Raw genomic sequence first — 13,075 nt, forward strand, 5'->3', positions numbered from 1 at the left:
ATGGCCCCATCTACATTAATCTCGTTAAAGAGTTCTGGTTAAATATCTCTGTCCCTGGTCATGATGTTGAGGCAATCCAGTCCTATGTCAATGCCTCTCCTATCCCCATTTCCATAAGTAATTGCTTAGACAATAAACCGTGAAGAGGAAGGTAGTTGTGTTGTACATTATATATTCAACAATGTCTACTCAATCCACCTTTACCTAATTTATGCATCCAGAGATAAGCTCACCAATCCTGCTACTCTACTCCCAAATGCAAACGTTTGGTTTCAACTTCTACTGTCAAATCTCTATCCAAGAGAGAAACTACTGGAAACGGTTACTTGAGATGACAAACATCTCTTGTACTTCCTTATCCGTATATTCAGAGTTAATCTTCGTCTTACCATTTTTAACTTCTTAAAGGAAATGATAATCATCTCTCGGGAGGAAATGACTTTCCTCATACCATATGGAAGAGTTCTTTCTGAACTTTTCTCTCAGTTCGAAATAGTTAACAGGAATAATGCTTAAGTTGAATGGACTCAGAAGTTTGAATATGTGGAATAGTTATCGGTTGTCCTATTTTTTATTATCAATAAAATATTTTCTTTTCTATTATTGCATAGTATTCTTGTTTATTGATATAAAAAAGATTTTGAGAATTACTAATTAACAAATAAAAACATGAAATTTGGAAAGACGCCAAGTGAAAAAATCCTTGGAAAAACTTTAAACAAGTGAATAAGGATTCGAAGCGAGATCCTTTACAACTATAATCCCTCGATTTTCCAAAAAAACTGAGGTAAGAGATTTATTATTATTCTTATGGATAAAACATGGCGTTAAATTATAGCTATGTCGCCTCAGTTTTTAAGCAAATCGAGGGAAAAGGTTGTTTATTTTCTTTAAAAAAATCAAACATTACACTCCCAAGATCTATACTCTTGGTTTTTAGCATGTTCGAGATGAAAGCTTCCTCATCAAAAGTATTATTTGTAGTAGTGATTATTCAAGTTTGTTAAGTTCTTATTGTGGAACCTTATTTTGCAGTGATATGCTTTTAACAAGGACATCAACTTTTGATGATGACGACTAATATCTTCTAACAAGCCAAGCATAAACGGTTAAGCGGATAAAGATGCAAACCTAAGTGTTAGGGTTTGATGGAATTCACTATTTGATGATGTAAATCAAATAGAATGTAACTAAAGCCTCATCTCAAGCTAATCAAGTAAGTACCTACAAAAGAGAAAGAAATTTATCGTAAAAACGCATGACTAAAGCTCATACACACACTAAAATATATTTTCAAACTGTTTTTACCAAAGAAATTATCTTCAAAAATATCTTGAAGTTGTGTCAAATGAATTTGGAGCTGTCAAAATAGCTATAAACAAAATTTTGACTTATCTAATTGATTAGAACTTTTGGCTAATTGGTTAGCTTAGTTCAAAATTGAGTCCCAAGAAATTAGAACAACGCCTTAATAATGTGTAACGACTAGATATTTTTCCTTCATTTTTTGTACATTCGGTTATATTTCAAACTTCTAATCGATTGGAAACATGTGTAAATCAATTAGATTGTCATAAAATGCTTTTGTTTGAAATTCCTTTTTAAGCCAACCTCTAGCCTATAAATAGATGTCCCTTCCCTCATTTCATTTAATCTAGATTTGTGTTTTGACACAAATATCTCTCTCCTTCTCTTTCTAAACTTTTTTTTTACTTTCTCTCACTACTACTTTAGCCTTAGTGCCTTTGTGAGGAAAGTCCTTTTGTAAGTGAGAATCAAAGTGTAATTCTAGAAGGGTGGAATTGTAAAGTTCACTATGGTGCATATGAAAATGCGCTTCTGGATTCTCAAAGGCATTTTGGGATTTCCATAGGGTGCTTCTCCATCACTTATGGTGGGATGGGAGAAGCAATTCACTTAGATTTAAGCCTATTTGTCTGCCCGTGTCTCAAATCCAACCCGAGTCCACCATCTAATGGACTTAGGTTTTCACTATTTATTTCATTTCGAATTAATTTGGCTTCCTTCTCTACTAACCTTTCCCCTTCCTCATTTATTAATTTTTTTTCACTGTTGACTTATTCTTTCGCGCTCCTTCCTCAGTCCCACTTCTTTCATTATTTTCGTTCATTCCTAACTCTTCTACCTTAAGCTCTTTATAATCTTCATTGTTTGCCTTTTCCACTTGTTGTAATAAATGTCAAAAATCATCCTCAATATTTATCTTTGTCCCTTCATCTTTCATGGATGTCACAAATGGAGGAACAGATGATTCGTCTGAATTTTTCTAAATCATAATGTATTTTTTAGTTTCTCGATAACTTAATTAGAAGATGCACATTCACATATTTCTTCAGTTATTCTTATAGTGAAGTTTTCTTTATTGATTTGGACTCTTTTTGTTTTGTTAATGAACTCTAAAATGATGTCCTAATCAACACACGAGCCATATCCAATCTCTCAATATTTTCGGTTGTCATATATATCCTTTTTTTAGCCCATTCCATTTCTTCCCCATTCCATTCAACGATTTCTCCTCTATTTTGATATGTTGTATTATTTTTAATTGTGTCTTCATATGTTTTCCATGCTCTTCTCAAGTCTTGGTTACTCACATTTCTTTATCTAACTTTAAACTCAGCATGAGTTTTTTCCTGACTTCTAACATTTATTGTCTCATTCAAATTGGTATGATTGTTGCCTTCAAACTTTAGTCTTCTCCTCGATCTTGCAAATCTCGATATATTAACCTAGATCTTATACATTCCAAACCAAATATCCTTGAGTTAGTTTTCAAGCCAAACATGGTTTTTCACTCCTCCCTGACTCTCTTCCAATTGGCTAATGTTCTCTCCATCGCTTCTACCGTGATATCAGATGCCAAGTTATTTATGTAGCATGTAGTTATACCATCTATTTTAAATCTATCGAATTAGACATTTCGATTCTCTTGCATTCTAGTTCTCTTTCTCTCTTCCTTCCGGCTCTCACCCGTGTCCACCTGTCACTCTCTCTCATTGTTATTTTTTGTTTTACTTTGTTTTTACCGTGTGAACCAAACGGCAACAACAAAAATTAAATTAAATTAATATTTACTAATTTCTGTTAATTTGTTAAACTTACATAATATATGACATGATAGAAAAAATTTCTTAAAAATGGGAGGGTAGCTTAGAAATTGGTTGTAAACGGGTTAGAATACCCCTAATACTCTTTATATAAGATTCTTGCTTATTAAAAAAATTCGATTTACTTTCAATTATCTCCTCTCTCACTCTCTATTAAAGTGTAGGTAGTCGAATAAATACTAGCCTATTATTTTTAACTTTCTTTTCAGATTAGCTATATATTCGTGTAACAAAAAGGAGTAAAAGGTGGAATTAATACTTTAAAATTGATTACGAGAATTTACTATAGAACATATGAGGTACAATTTAGCATATAAGAATTGGAATCATAATATAAATTTGTTTGAAATTGACTAGGCGAACATAACATCCTAAAAAACAAAACAAAATTAACTTAACTATCATAGCAGAAAAAATCCAAAACAAATTCGAAATTAATAAAGCAGAGTTGTGACCATGATTTTCTGAGTTGATGACGAACATTTGAGGACAATCTTCTTAAAAACTCTACCAACCCATTCATAAAACATTCTTCTTGGATTCATTTGTTAACTTTTGATTATCTTTGAATTTTGATAACTTTGGCCTCCTCTTTCTTATTTTTCTTCATCTTCACATTTTGTTTCTCTTCCTTACGCCCAAAGGTGTTGAATGGATAGTAAGCAACCAAGTATTCCTTCCTAAACTTGTCAAATTCGTCATAGCTCATAGTTTCAAGAGTTTTAGGTTCCTTACGCCCAAAAGTGTTAAAGGGATAGATAGTAATTAACCAAGTATTTCTTTCTAAACTTGTCAAATTCATCATAGCTCATAGTTTCAAGGGTTATAGGATTCACACTATCACCCTTCTTTTGTTTCATATTTCTTGAACTCATTGTATTAAACTAAACACATAATTGTCTCTGAAATGTACTTGTCCCTATCAACACATAGTTACCAACCATGATTAAGGTTTTAGTTAAGAGAATAGCACAAAAACATGCACACATAGTACTAATAACAAAGAAAAAAACATAGGTGGTTGGAGGTTGGTTGAAGAAGAATGCTCATTTATGATTTCAGATGAATAAACAGCTAGAGGCATTCCATCACTATTAAGAGTGCATGATTGTGGCTTAGATCCATCATTATTCAACAATAAAGCTCGAAGAACATCTGTAACCGTGTGAACATAAGTCGTCTGATTCTTCGACAGAAGCCATGTCAAGCCCATTAGCTCACAATCTTTGTTGTGAATCTTTGCGGTTCTGTCTTGTTCTTTGCTTGAATTTGAAGTCTTTTTGTTAAGCTGTTAAGAAGTAATATTTCAATTAAAATATCAAATATGACAGTTAGCAATGATTTATATCTAACCTGAAACTTCTTATGAAATTAATTTGCAACCAAAGTTATCAAAAGAGACTGGTGAATTCACTTAACTCTCAACTGTCCTCTCCAGACACCAAAAATCAATTTATTCTTTTGTACTTAGATAGTGACAATGCATGTGCTTATAAGTAGCAATATTAAAGTTTAGTTAAGAACTGTATTTAATGACGTTGAAATGAAATGTACCAGTAATTTATGAACTACACAGCTCCAAAGCATTCATCAAAAGATTAAAAAAGCAACCATCATACAATATTTGGATAAACAACCTAGTTAAGTGTTTATCATATAATGTATAAATTATTTCTATAACAAAAATAAAATAAAATCAAACTATGATCACATAAGTTATAAATAAACTATTCTAGTGAGTTTACAAAAATAAGTTGAAAACATATCATAAGCTCGCATTAACAGTCTTACAACAACTTGAACTATTAGATATACTCGAATAAGATAATACAAACAAGTCCATAAAGCATATAAGTACTTATGTTTTAAGCGGCTAATTAAGTTGTTTATCCAAATATGACCAAAACATGACAGAAGTTTTGTCAATTTTCAACAAGATCCACCAATGCCCATGTCACAAAATATCAAGCAAAGAACATCAGAATATACCATAGAGAGAATATACCATTAGAATATAATATATTTTTTTTAAATTTTGTAAAACTCACCAAGTAGAGACTATTCAAGCACATAGAACACCCTCCAAGACCTTGAAAACCATTGACATGTTTGTCGCCACTCAAACAACTCTTCTCCAACTTTCTAACACTTTCATCTCCAACAAGTTCACCACTTTTGGTTACAGAAAATGAATCAGGACAGTTAAAAGGATGCAGCCTAATTCCACAATAACAATACACCAAATCACAACTCGCATTTGGATTTACAATCTTGATTCCTCTAACTTTCAAAGCCTTTTCCAAACCATCCACACATGTTTCTGAATCATCAGGCACCAAAGGCATGTCAAATGACGATGACGATGACGACAACGATGATGATGGTGAGTGGTTTCTAAGAGCACTGGCAGAGTAGAAAGAGTACAACCATGCTGCAAGAACGGGACAACATCAGCTACGGTCGAGTTTACTGTGTTTTGATGAACTACATTCACTTTTTATGCCATTAAAAAGTTCATTTGAGAGAGATAAAGAACAGCCTTTAACATAAGATTGTTCTTGGAATGAAGGGATTGTTAATGCTGTTGGATGTTGGGAGAATTGGATCAGGGAGACTCGTGTAGGAAGGGAAGAAGAGAATATAGAGGAAAAGGAGTGATATTGACATGGTGGTGTTGAAAGTATAAGATGAAATTGGAGTTTATAAATATGAGTTGATGAACATTTAAAGCTAGGAGAAGGGCATACATATATATTTGATTCCAACCAATTTCATGAACAGCTTGATTGCTATGGCATATGTGGATAGGGAGCCTCATGCTAAGACACATGAGTAGGTGAGTTGTATTTAATGTGCAGAAGAGTATTCACATGACCGAGAGGGTTTTTGTTTAATGAGAGAGCAGGAGAGGGAGAGCACATGTCTTACTTGTTGCAACCTTTATTCTTCTCAGCTCTTACACATCCTAGTCATGGATAATAAAATACATGTCTAATTAAAAATAAAAATAATATATACATGAAATATATATTTGTATAATACTATAAATGCGTTTAACTCATTAAAAATAATATATATATATATATATATATATATATATATATATATATATATATATATATATATATTATTTTTAATGAGATATATATATTTCATGAAATATATATATATATATATATATATATATATATATATATATTATTTTTAATGAGATATATATATTTCATGAAATATATATATATATATATATATATATATATATATATATATATATATATATATATATATATATATATATATATATATATATATATATATATATATATATATACACATATATATTTATACTTATATAATACTATAAATGCATCAATAATTCAAAAACTGGCATGAAGAAAATCAAACTAACAAAGAAGAAATAGTATCGAATGTGAAAACTGAAATAAAAAGAAAACAAATAAGAAACAGAAAAATTGTACCTGATCAAATTTGTTCCAGATGCGACCATGGCTGCTCCTTCTCTTATCCTCCCCCGTAGCATGACAGCGTGATGAGTTTAATTGAAAGAGTAAGAGAATATAAAGACTATAGGATAGTATTAGTATATATGCTAACACCCAAAAAATATGTCCAGATCACAACATCTATTGAATAGAAACAGCAAATTAAAGTTGCCATGGTATTGATAATCTCATTCATTATAGCATCATGATTCCAAATATTTCCTATTTCAAGCTAGAAGAATATTTCCAAATAAGAGCATCATGATTCATGGTCCCATTCAAATGCACCAAAAGAAAACTGTAATGAAAGACTTCCATAATGAGAAAGCCAATATATTATTGCACTAAATGAAATTCAAAAGATGTTGAATATGATAGAAAGCAACCACAAATATTCCATCGGTAAAGATGTTCTCGGCTAAACAACTTTATGCATGAAACTCTTAATAAATGATCTCAAGAACAAGAATTTGGAAACAAAGCAACACTGCAGGGGGGAAAAATTAGTCACCTGTTTACCTATAAGTAAGCACAGAAAATACATACAAAGCAAGAACATAACGTATTAGATCAATCCATCTCTAACTGCAGTCACTAAACAACGGCATAATAGGCAACTCTCATAAAAATCTTAATGGGAATAACAGGTTCATAACCAGCCTTTCCAAATATTTCATTAATCAGCTTCCCTGTCACCTCCATTTCATCTTGCTGGATTGCCTATGTAAGACTCACCACAAGTAACAATATCATCTTTCGTTTATTGGAAAACTGTTTAATGAGTTCAGAAACTTTCTCTTCAATCTTTGGTAGGCTTAGAACTGATGGAAGAATTTTGATATTGACTGCACTACCATAATACATAGAGCATCATTAGGGATTTTACAAAAGTTAAATCAAACATTCAATACAACTGTTTGTACCAAACCATATAGCTGTTTTGGCAACCAAACATAATGATAGGTGACGATGTCAAATAGAATCTGAATTTTTCAGAAATTGGTAAGGCTACAAATAAAAATGAAGTTTGTAAAAATAAATTCTCCCTAATTTTAAACTAACCAGTGACTCAGTACAAAGGGTGGAGTCAACAAATACGGAAGTAAAAAATGATCAACATTAATGGTATATACAAGGGAATGAGGAGGTCGATTACAGTGAAGCTATAACAAATTGTGACACTAAAAGGAAATAAAGATTGGATGGTTGTATTCAAATTCAAAATAACAAATTGTAACTAGAAAGCAACTTACCTAATTTAACTCTTACATTAGACCTTTATCAATCATTTCCCGAAGAAGTTTCACAGCCATATCATTCTTTTCGCTTTTGAACAAAGCACGAATAATAATTTCATAAGTTACAACATTCGGACTGCAACCGTTGTCTTCCATTTCTGACAGTAAGGTCAATGCTTCATCAATCAAGCCCTCTTTACAAAATCCAGTAATCATTGCATTGTAGGACCTAACATCTAAATGATAGCCATTAGATAGAAGTATCCTAAAAACCTCTTGTGCATCCTTAAGTCTTCCACATTTGCACAAACCGTCAACTAATATTGTGTATGTGTACACATTTGGCATAATTCCCTTGTGTTTGAACTTTGTAAATAATGCTATTGCCATGTCAAGTTTATGGCTTTTGCACAGAGCATCTAATAAGATACTGTACGTGATCACCCCAGCAGGTTGACCTCTATCATGCATCTCATCAATCAGATCCCAACCATCACAAAGTCTCCCCGATTTGCAAAGTCCATCAATAAGCGAATTGTATGTTATAGTATCAGGAGCCATGTTTTTCAACTGCAGTTCTTTGAAGAGATTCACAGCTTCATCCACCATTCCACTCTTACATAATCCGTCTATCATGACATTGTAGCTCCGAATATTAGGTTCCACTCCTCTTCGAACAAAAGAGTCGAATGCGTGTTTAGCCTTGTTCACTTCTTTAACCAAGAAATATCCATCCATCAAAGAATTATAAGTTATAACATTAGGTTTCACGCCTTGTTTTATCATAACAGCCAACACACTTCTAGCTTTCTCCACCTCTCCTACCTTACAAAAACCATCAATCAATGTATTGAAAGTACAAACATCCGGGCTGATATTTCTCAAGGACATTTGATTTAACAAACCAACAGCTTCTTTCAATTGACCGACATTGCAAAGGCTATTCATTAAAGTACTATAAGTGATGACATTAGGAGAAATTCCTTTGACAATCATTTCAAGATATAAATCAAAAGCATCATTCACAAGTTTATCCTTTCCCAAACTATCAATGATCATGTTGTACATTACCACGTCAGGCTTAACCGAGGACCCTTCAATCTTTTTAAGAACCTGCAAAGCAGCTTTTGTTTCTCCTATTTTACATAAACCGTCGATCAACGTCCCATAACTAACGTGATTAAGTTGAAACTCGTTAGCTATAACATCGTCGTAAAAGTGAAGTGCTTGGTTAATCTTGCCACTGTTACAGAGACCTCTGATAAGTGTATTCATTGTTATTGTATCAGGGTGAAAACCTAGCTTGAGAATCTTGGCGAATACGGAAAATGCAAAATTGAGTTGATGAAGGTGGCAGAAACAGTTAATCAAGATGTTCAAATTAACAATGTCGGTGGGAATTCGTCGAAGTTCCATTTGTTGAAAAAGGGAAATAGCAGTTGAGTAATGTTGGATCGTAACAAGGGAACCTAAAATCTTACCGAATTTGAAGATGGGAGGGGTAGGGTTCGTATTGAGCATGCGGTTGAATGAGGAAACAGCGTCATCGACAGCAACAAGATTGTGATTGCGAGAGAAGAATCGAATAAGGAACAAGTTGGCAGAAGGAAGAGAGAGGGCGTACCTTGATCTCATCAATGACATTGCTTCTTCAATTTGGGAAGAACTACAATGGTGAAAATGTGAAGAACTATATTAATTTAACCTCAAAAATAATGAGTTTTAGTTTTATTTTTGAAAAATAAACAAAACATGTAAATTATTATTAAAATTTAATGGCTTAAAGTAACTTTAGTCCGCTGTTATGATGTTTTTTCAATTTTGGTCCCCTCATTTCAAAAACCTTTTAACACCATCCCCTTATTTTGTTTTTTTAGAAATATAGTCCCCCTTTCAATCTCAGGGTGTTTTTTAATTATGTGGCAGATATGTTGCTTATGTGTCATGTGCCAGATAGATAAATCTTTGTTTTTTATTAAATTAGATTGGTGGTTCGTGCTTCGCACATGTATATTAAAAACAAAACTTCATTTTTTTATAATAGTTAGTAATATTTAATTTTTTATTTGCATTTAAAATTATCTTATAGGTCATTTAGGTTATGCTTGGGGGTTAGCCCTTAAGATGACATGAAAACCCCTTTGGGGGTTAGCCCAAATGTGATAATTGGAAACGATCAAAATAAATCACTTCGTACTTTACAAGCCCTCGTGCTTAAGGGACCATGTATCGTTATAATTGTATTGGAACTTAAGAAGAAACGAGCCACATAAGAAAGACAAGCCACAATAGCAAGGGAAAATTGCCATATGGTATAACACCCGAGGCTGAAAAAGGCGAGGGGTGGTTGCACCGCATGGAACACCTAAGGCCGAAGAAGGCAATGGTGGTCGCCACATCGGAATGAGAGGGATCCTGAGGCTGTGCGGGGAAGAGACTGCATGGTTGAAAGATGTCTTATAAGGATTGATAGGTACTACCTATAACAACAAGATGCATCTTCTTTTCGATAGCTCGTTCCATAAGAACTCCACAGTTAAGCGTGCTTAACTTGGAGCAATTATGGGATGGGTGACCTTTTGGGAATCCCGGAAAGCGTGCGAGTGAGGTCAAAGCATGCTGAAATGACTTGTGTTGGTTTGTGGGGTCAGTCGATCATCCCGAAAGTAGTCTGAGGCGTACGATGTGGTTCGAGGATGAACCATGCGAAAGCTGGTGGGCATGTAACACCCGAGGCCGAAAAAGGCGAGGGGTGGTTACACCGCATGGAACACCTAAGGCCGAAGAAGGCAATGGTGGTCGCCACATCGGAATGAGAGGGATCCTGAGGCTGTGCAGGGAAGAGACTGCATGGTTGAAAGATGTCTTATAAGGATTGATAGGTACTACCTATAACACTTTTCGATAGCTCGTTCCATAAGAACTCCACAGTTAAGGATGCTTGACTTGGAGCAATTATGGGATGGGTGACCTTCTGGGAAGTTTCCCGGAAAGCGTGCAAGTGAGGTCAAAGCATGCTGAAATAACTTGTGTTGGTTTGTGGGGTCAGTCGATCATCCCGAAAGTAGTATGGGGCGTTACATATGGTGCCACATGTCGTCCAAAATAGGCCATGAGACCGCCTAGGTCTCACTAGTCGTCTGTCGATTAGTTTTTGTCCTCCTGGACCCACTCTCATTACCTAGTTGTTGCGTAAACATTAGTTTTAGTCCTCCTGGACCCACTCTCATTACCTAGTTGTTCCGTAAATATGAGAGATTATGTGTCCAAACATAATGAACAAGAACAATGGGTCGTGTGTGTGTGTGTATATATATATATATATATATATATATATATATATATATATATATATATATATATATATATATATATAATTAGCTTCCCTAATGTACCCTGTATCTATCTATCACTCAAACAAAAACTTAATTTTTTAAAGTTGAGCACCATAATATTGATTTATTGGTTCAATGTTGAAGATGATGAAGGTTATCTAAAGAATCTCACACAACACAACACAACTTGGATTTTATAAGAAAAACATTCTAGAGAAATTTTCACAACGTTGAAACAAGGAGATGATGTGAAAATTTACTATTAATACAAATATTTTTCTAAATGATACCTAAACATAAATAATATTTGTATATTGGAAAAAATATATTAATGATCTAAATATTTTAATAAATGAAAAATGATATTTATGATTAAAAAAAAATTTATTCAAAAAATATATACGGGAAAAAAATCATTCTAAATATTTTATATACGAAAATTTACAATTGATTAAAATATTTTTGTAAACGATACCTAAACATAAATAATATTTGTAAATGGGAAAAATCTATTAATGATCTAAACAATTTTATATATAAAAAATGGTATTTGTGATCCAATAAATTTTGTTTCAAAAATGGTATACGGGAAAAAAAGTTATTATTGATTTAAATATTTTAATATACGAAAATTTACTATTGATCCAAATATTTTTCTAAATGATACAAACATAAAGAATATTTGTATACGGGAAAAATTTCATACCATCGCATCGCATCTGTGTATTCTTTAGATTCCATACCATCGCATCGCATTTGTATACATAAACATATAGAAACTTGAATACAGTTCATAACTGTTCTATTTACCCGCATCGCAATTGTGTATTCTTTAGATTTCATACCAACAAAATTTCCAGGATCAAAAGGCCGGACAAGCACCTCCATGCTCCTATTTGTTCCTCCAGAGCCAATTATAGTAGCAGGCTGTAGCCCAAATCTCTTTCCAATCAAAATTGACATTATTCGAGGGACTCAAATTCACTAGAAACCAATCCTCCATGTGGACATCCTACCTGCAGAAAGTAGTCAACAATCCTCCATCTGAGTTTTATTATTAAGCATATGGCCGGTGTACAAAATTTGCACAATCAACCGAACACATTATTCATGAGTATAACTTTAGAGATGATTGTGATAGAAGTCAAATATGAGACTAAGATTGAATAACTCAACTAAGTAAAAATAATATAAATTAATGGTATAAAAATTTAATATAAGGAGATAATGTCTATTTATATTTATGTAATAGTATAAATAATTTTTAAATATTTATAAATTAGTAATTTTTAGAAAAAGTTAAACATGTATTTAATGATCTAAATAGTTGTGACTTGTGATTAAGAAACCGTAAATCTTTAATGTTATTAATGGTTTTTTAAATTACAAACATATTATTATATGTAATATATGTAGCATAAATAATATCTCAGCAAACAAACGATGCATGCATTTTCTTTATAACAAACAAGATATTTTAAAATTTAAACTATAATAAATTATATTATTTGACTATATTGATTGTTAATTATCAATTATTTTTCTATTTTAAAATTTATTTTTCTGTTTAAATATCTTAGCAATGTACATATATTACTTTGATCCTATTCACTAAAATTTTATGTAATTTTTATTTAGTTTCTGGTTTAATTAGTTAATATATGAATTAATTTGACATAATTTGTTTTCAAAAATTATTTATTTGTTTTATTTTATATTTTGTTTATGAGGCACATGTGCTACTAATACATTAACATTAGTTTAGTTAAGAAAAAGTTATTTAACATAATTTCCTATGCAAGTGGCATAAATATCTTAACAAATTACATTTATCATTTTGACTATATTCACTAAATATTTTATGTTTTTAA

At 32.2% G+C, this 13,075-nt stretch overlaps 2 protein-coding genes across 5 annotated transcripts; both read right to left on the bottom strand.

The window, feature by feature from the left end:
• Positions 1-3,411: 3,411 nt before the first annotated feature.
• LOC131595672 (pentatricopeptide repeat-containing protein At1g62930, chloroplastic-like) lies at positions 3,412-9,592 on the bottom strand. Of its 4 annotated transcripts, XM_058868100.1 has the most exons (5): positions 7,885-9,591; positions 6,608-7,476; positions 6,057-6,093; positions 5,177-5,559; positions 3,413-4,416 (listed from the first exon to the last, which is right to left on the bottom strand). In XM_058868100.1, the coding sequence occupies exon 1, from the start codon at positions 9,511-9,513 to the stop codon at positions 7,897-7,899; it is 1,617 nt and encodes a 538-aa protein (XP_058724083.1). In that variant the 5' UTR covers positions 9,514-9,591; the 3' UTR covers positions 3,413-4,416; positions 5,177-5,559; positions 6,057-6,093; positions 6,608-7,476; positions 7,885-7,896. The 4 variants fall into 4 exon arrangements, with proteins under 4 accessions (XP_058724082.1, XP_058724083.1, XP_058724081.1 ...); XM_058868099.1 differs by having other exon boundaries at positions 3,412-4,416; positions 5,177-6,093; positions 6,608-7,481; positions 7,885-9,592; XM_058868098.1 differs by having other exon boundaries at positions 5,177-6,093.
• LOC131598169 (uncharacterized GPI-anchored protein At4g28100-like) lies at positions 4,087-5,473 on the bottom strand. The gene is made up of 2 exons (XM_058870796.1): positions 5,177-5,473; positions 4,087-4,416 (listed from the first exon to the last, which is right to left on the bottom strand). Exons 1-2 carry the CDS (start codon positions 5,471-5,473, stop codon positions 4,087-4,089), a joined length of 627 nt encoding a protein of 208 aa, XP_058726779.1.
• Positions 9,593-13,075: the final 3,483 nt, after the last annotated feature.

Source organism: Vicia villosa, linkage group LG4, assembly GCF_029867415.1.
Source record: "Vicia villosa cultivar HV-30 ecotype Madison, WI linkage group LG4, Vvil1.0, whole genome shotgun sequence".
NCBI classification, from domain to species: domain Eukaryota; kingdom Viridiplantae; phylum Streptophyta; class Magnoliopsida; order Fabales; family Fabaceae; genus Vicia; species Vicia villosa.